Source organism: Nanorana parkeri, unplaced genomic scaffold (genome assembly GCF_000935625.1).
Source record: "Nanorana parkeri isolate BGI_ZX_2015 unplaced genomic scaffold, ASM93562v1 scaffold394, whole genome shotgun sequence".
Taxonomy (NCBI): domain Eukaryota; kingdom Metazoa; phylum Chordata; class Amphibia; order Anura; family Dicroglossidae; genus Nanorana; species Nanorana parkeri.
The window spans coordinates 1,284,005-1,290,245 of record NW_017306662.1 but is presented as its reverse complement, the minus strand read 5'-3'; the positions used below and the strand labels follow the sequence as shown (position 1 = coordinate 1,290,245).

The 6,241-nt window shown below is 49.4% G+C and overlaps 1 protein-coding gene across 1 annotated transcript in view; it reads right to left on the bottom strand.

Annotated features, from left to right (window-relative positions):
• ABCA5 (ATP binding cassette subfamily A member 5) overlaps positions 1-6,241 on the bottom strand; it is a gene marked incomplete at its 3' end in the record, with an annotated part of 54,083 nt that overhangs the window by 1,662 nt on the left and 46,180 nt on the right. Inside the window, exons 26-30 of the mRNA XM_018559443.1 lie at positions 5,291-5,362; positions 2,946-3,037; positions 1,759-1,876; positions 779-896; positions 595-686 (exon numbers count right to left, since the gene is read on the bottom strand). Of these exons, the coding sequence (XP_018414945.1) occupies positions 595-686; positions 779-896; positions 1,759-1,876; positions 2,946-3,037; positions 5,291-5,362 (492 nt within the window). The remainder of the gene's footprint in view (positions 1-594; positions 687-778; positions 897-1,758; positions 1,877-2,945; positions 3,038-5,290; positions 5,363-6,241) is intronic.

Below are 6,241 nucleotides of genomic sequence, written 5' to 3'. Positions count from 1 at the left end.
GTTGTGCTGTGGCTGTATGTGTAATGTACTGTGCGTTGTGCTGTGGCTGTATGTGTAATGCTCTGTGCGTTGTGCTGTGGCTGTATGTGTAATGCTCTGTGCGTTGTGCTGTGGCTGTATGTGTAATGTACTGTGCGTTGTGCTGTGGCTGTATGTGTAATGTACTGTGCCCTGTGTGTTGTGCTGTGGCTGTATGTGTAATGCTCTGTGCGTTGTGCTGGTGCAGGTTGTGCCCTGTGTGTGTTTGTGTTATGCAGGGCAACTGGTGGAGAGTAACTTTTAAGGCCTGGCTAGGACCTGAAATTTTGAGCCCTGCTCTATAGTATTCCCCTTTGTCCCATCCCCAGCAGCTACATAAAAGTTTATGTAGGGAGGAGAGGGGCTGTAAAGGAAAAATGCTGCAAGTAAGCAATTCATAGACTTGATTTTTCTTGTGCTTTTACCTGTAATTGTTTGAGGCCGGTGACGGGGTCTCTGTAACTGCCGTCTCTGCTGCACTGTAAGGTTTACTACACTATTACAGGTACTCTTTCCGTATAACACAACAGACCCACCAATACTCTTGGCGTTCCCTCACAAGAACACGGTACTGACCTGTCCGGCATTGGGGTCCGTCTGTCCCACCATCATGTCCAATATCGTACTTTTTCCACATGCGTTCGGCCCCACCAGTCCGAGGATCTCCCCTGAAATTGGGAAGACAAGTTCACAATGGAGACATTTCTGGTGATCGGAGACGTTGCAGAGATCGGCGCGCTGAGGTCCCGGGACGGCTCACCTTTCCTCACACAGAACGATATGTTATTGACCACGACCTTCCTCATCGTCTTCCCCACAATGGTCTTTCCCTTTTCATTGTATTCTTTGTGTAACCCGCTCACCATGATGGCAGGCTTCTGTGAGAGACAAAGGATAACCTAGATGTCAATCCCAAATGGAGGACTTCTGGTTTGCTGAAGCTCTGGGTCTTGGGGACAATGGTGGACCATGCCTGAGCTACGTGTGTCGGCACAGCCGCTTGTAGTCTCCATCGCGGCTCCATGTGACAAGGTGACAGGAAAATGGCTGAACAAGGAACTTCGTGGCAGGATCACCAGAAATGATTTAACTCGTACTCGCCCAAATGCTCCGATACCTTCCCCGATACCGGAACTTTGCAGTGCCGTGAGCAAACATGGAGCCGGCTCCCTGGCCAATCAGGAAGCCTGGTGGCGGGTAATGAGTTGCGGTCGGCTTACTAATTGGCTGGGAAGCTGGCTCCATGTGTGTGGAAGTACCAGTATTGGCGAGTACCAAAAAGATAAATATCGGTACTCGTACTCGCCCAAATGCTCCGATACCTTCCCCGATACCGGAACTTTGAGTGCTGTGAGCAAACATGGAGCCAGCTTCCTGATTGGCTGGAAAGTCGGCTTCATGCTGTTACGCCGCCCTGCTTCTTGATTGGCCAGGAAGCCAGCTTGATGCTGATTGGTCGGGAAGCCAGCTTCCCAGCCAATCAGCATTGAGCCGGCCAAACAGCATGCATCTGGTTTCCTGGCTAATCAGGAAGCCGGGTGGCGGTTAAAGACCGGCCTCCAGGCTTCCTAATTGGCCGGGAAGCCGGCTCCATGCTGATTGGCTGAGAAGCCGGCTCTATGCTGATTGGCTGAGAAGCCGGCTTTTCAGCCAATCAGCATGGGGCCTGCCAAACAGCATGGATATATGGATCTAGGAACGAGGCCTAAGGGGTTGAACTGCGCTTTCAAAGACCCCTACCTCATAACAGTCAGCGGCCATGTACTCGCCAACCCGCGCTCTTTCTGCCCGGACGTCTTCATCTTCATCCTCCGGGACCTCGGTGAATTTCCACGCTTTGCCTTTCTTCTCCTTCGTCCTGTGACCACCGAGAAAACAAAATGCTTCTTATTTCAAAAAGATAAACAAACGTATTAGCGGTCTTTTCTAATAAAGACGCAGAACATGTTCTATCATTTGCTGGAATATTCTCATCGACCACAGAGAAGGAGAAACAGAAGAGTTATTGCTGAAAAAGGACCACCATTGTTGTGACCGCACTGGAACGCAGGACATTTTATCACCGTGCGTTCCTGTACAGCTGATCGTACTGCGGGTGGGGGATCGTGCCTGCAGTGCCATTGACTTGAATGGCGCTGCCACGCCCCCTCCCGCCCCAGAACGCATGGAGACTTTATGCATGCGATTCCTTGCGTTCCAGGCACGGGACGTTGTGGTAGACGCGCGGGCTGGTGGAAGCAAGCCCTGAAGAGTCTCTGGTGCAGTGCAAATATGCAGTTCACGCGGTAAACTTGTTCCAGGTAATGACTAACTAGGATCAATGGCAGCGCAGGTACTTCCTTTAGGACAGGTTCAATGACTTTGAATGCACACTCCTATCAGGCAAGAGATCCTCTAACACGGGTGCAAGTTGCCCTTTGATAACCATGTCCATGGTGCAGTTGCTGGGACCCCTCATAGGCTGCAAGCCAGGGGCCAGTACAGCTAAAGGGGAGAGAGAGGAATTGTGGCAGCAGGCTAGTAAAAACAAAGCCGGAGGGAGCTGTGCCAGGAATAGGGAAGGAAAACAGGAGGCGTGGCCTCCCCCCAGGCACACCTGCATTCAATTTATCAACAGCCTAATATGCTCCAATATGCAGACTCACAAAGATTAGCGTTAGGACCGCGTTACACAGAGGAGCCAGGACCAGGGAGTGCGGCTTCCACATATTTTTTGCAAAAAGTTGTGCAACTAAAACCTCAGATTGTAACGCATTCCGTTAGACCCGGCAATTCGTTTTGTTGCAGGCTAACCAGTATGTGTGCTGGGAACCTTCTGTGTTTAGGAATTGGGAAGGAGTCACAGCGCCCCCTTGTGGTCATGGTACACTGTGCTCCTGTGCCGAGTAACATCCGAGTGAAAGAGAGAAAACATAAGTGCATCATACCTGAAAAGAGGATCTTTTCTGATGGATTTCCCCCCATTCTTGACCTCTAGGTGGCGCAGGAGCAGCAGCAGGACAACGCATTGTACGTACGGCTGTAGAGAAAGAAGAATTGTCACAGGGAACAAATAATATATATCGAGGACAGCTTCTCCAATAGAACATGTTTTACACAAATGATATGCCCCCACAATATATAACATTCCATGAGGAGGGTGCCCACCCATTAAATCTAAACCCCAAAACTAACATTATATATACTGCAGCTGGCCAGACCTTAGGTGGAGTGACTGCATTAGATTTCACTTTTCAATAATAATTTCAGCAAGTGCTGAGAATAGCTCATGATCCTGCCAGACATTAAGCGTCTTTGTCACTTCCTTAACCACATACAGTGATGAGCCATAACATTCTGACACCCCCTAATATTGAGGAGGTTCCCCTTCTCCTGACCCCTCCAGGCATGGACCCCACTAGACCTCTGTAGGTGTGCTGCGGTACCGTGTTTCCCCGAAAATAAGACACTGTCATATTTTTTTTTCGGCTAAAAAAAACACACTAGGTCTTATTTTAGTTTTTAATGTATAACAATCCAAAGTTGACTCAAATCCAAATTAAATACTCCAAAATGGCAAAGTTAGGAATCGGGTGATCGGGGCAATCAGGGGGCGCCGTACCTTTCCAGGAGCAATTTGGTAACCAGAATGAGCGAAGCTTTCACTATGGATTCCTCACAGGCGGAGCGCATTTGGTATCACTCCGCCTGTTACAGGAGCCGGCGCTATAGAGGAAACATCGGCTTATGCGGCTATGCTCCCTCCGCCGCCTCGCTTCCTCTAGTGATGGCTTCGTTGGCACCGCTATTCAAGTTCCCCCTTATGCCTTAGCGGCCATGGGAATGGTCACATCTAGGTCTTAATTTCGGGGTAGGTCTTATTTTCAGGGAAACAGGGTATCTGGCACCGAGCCGTCAGTAGCAGATCCTATAAGTCCTGTAAGTTGTGAGGGGATCGGCCTCCATGGATGGGACTTGTTCTTCCAGCGCATCCCACAGATGATCGATTGGATTGAGATCGGGAGAATTTGGAGGCGGAGTCATCACCTCAAACTCCTTGTTGTGTTCCTCAAACCATTCTTCCTCCATGTGTGCAGTGTGGCCGGGCGCATTATCCTGCTGAGAGAGGCCACTGCCATCAGGGAATACCGTGTCCATGAGGGGGGGCGGGTCAGGGACAATGTTTAGGTCGGTGGTCCGTGTCAGAGTGACATCCACATGAATGGAGGACCCGAGGTTTCCCAGCAGAACATTGCCCAAAGCATCACACTGACCACTGCAGACCGGAAACATGCCACAAGAGCCGCAGTTTTGGAGTTGCTCCGACCCAGTCGTCTAGACATCACAATCCAGTTCTTGTCAAAGTCCCTGAGGGAGATTTCTCCTCACTTCCTGTTAGGACAGGAAGTGAGCACACATTAGGGTTGCCACCTACTCTTCAAGCGAAACCCGAACACACTCTAGCGATGCGCGGACATATTTTTGGGACAATGAGTTGCAGCTTATTTATATGTAAATATCACAGCTGAGACTATTTTCAGTGGGGGGCCAGTAGCCCCTATCCTAATTCTGGTTGCCCCCGTCTGCCTGACATCCCGGACACAGCATTCAAAACCCGGACTGTCCGGGTGAATCCTGGACAGGTGGCAACCCTAGCACACATTCTCAGCAGAGTGGGGAAGGGTTATAACTTCTAATAACGTTTTTTTATTGCTGCTCATGCCTTGCTGGCCTAATTGCTACGCCACCCCTCTGCATGGATTAGGGTGGGAAAGTTTCCCCGCAGGGGTTACAGATAGGGAGAAAGTGACAGAAACTTGAATTCTTTCCAACTCTATCCAAAACTAAGAAGAACAACAATGTGGGTATAGTCAGGCTGAAATATATCCAATATAGGATAATGTCTGTGCCGTCCGCTGCCCTCTACACTCTTGATATGAAATATCTCTGAGCCAGGGATGGTCAGGGGAGGCAGGTGGGGGCGGAGCCTCACCTAGAAGAATCTACCTAGGGAAATCCTCCCCGCTGTGTAACCTGTCATGGACGGAGCGCCTCAGCAGTGAGGAGGAAGTGAGGGACAGGGAGGCTCCTCCCTTCCTCCTTTACACTAGCTTGAGGACTGAGCTTTGTCAGACGGGGGTGGGGCTTCAGCTGGCAGGGGGCGGGGAATGCCTCACCCGGAGCAAGAGGTACCGCACGACCCGGGCATGTGTCAGTAAAAGAAAAAGTTCAGAATATTTTATGCCAAATGTCACATTACTAACACTGAATACATAAAACAAAACCAACTTACCGATAAAACTGCCACCAGCACCCGGCCCAGCTGTGTGTAGCTGTTCTCATCCCCTGAAACTTTCCAGGACTTCTGAAAATGAAAAAAAAAATAGACCAAAAAATGACAACCCCAATTCCCCAAAAAATTCGGGACGCGGCAAAATCTCCATAAAACCGGAATGCAGCGATCTGCAGATCTCATAAATCTCAGATTTTATTCACAATAGAAAACATCAAATGTTTAAACTGAGAAAACGAAGGTCATTGTGAAATTCCTGTCAGCAAATTTTACTTTACTGCACACTAAAACCACCTAAAGAGAAGTTCTATCTGCATGTTAACACATGACCACGTGTATATAGGTGGTACCCATGGCGCCTCAGGCCAGCGTGATCAAGGGCCCGCAGATTTAGGCACCGGGGGGTTAGCTCGAGCCACCATGACCAAGTTCAAGGGTCTGAACAGACAGCCGGCATCTATATAATGTCCACCATGTGTCAATGACTGCGGATCCTACTCTGACTGAGGGTCCCACTCTGACTGAGGGTCCCACTCTGACTGAGGGTCCCACTCTGAACGGTGATTTATCTCTATTTAAAAGACTTCAGCCCACCGTGTCTTACACATAATGGCCCACAGGACAAATCCCCCGCCCCCGCCCCAAGCCTAGTTGTCCGCTGCTAGTAACAGTGTTAACTAAGAGGGTCTGTCTTCTATAATCACGTTGTGTCATAATAAAAAAAATGAAATATCAGCTTCTTAGTATTACGTTTTGTCTCCTGCAGACTGATGACGGCTGAGAATAGGATTAGTGACTAACAAGCATCTGGCCAACCTTATGGCTCTATTATGGAAGCAACAACCACGGACGTGACCCCTGACTTCAGATATCCTATCCACTGAGATCTGTAGGACCACTCTGGTGTACACAAACCATCAACCTGTCATCAGATATATGAACAGCCGCCCC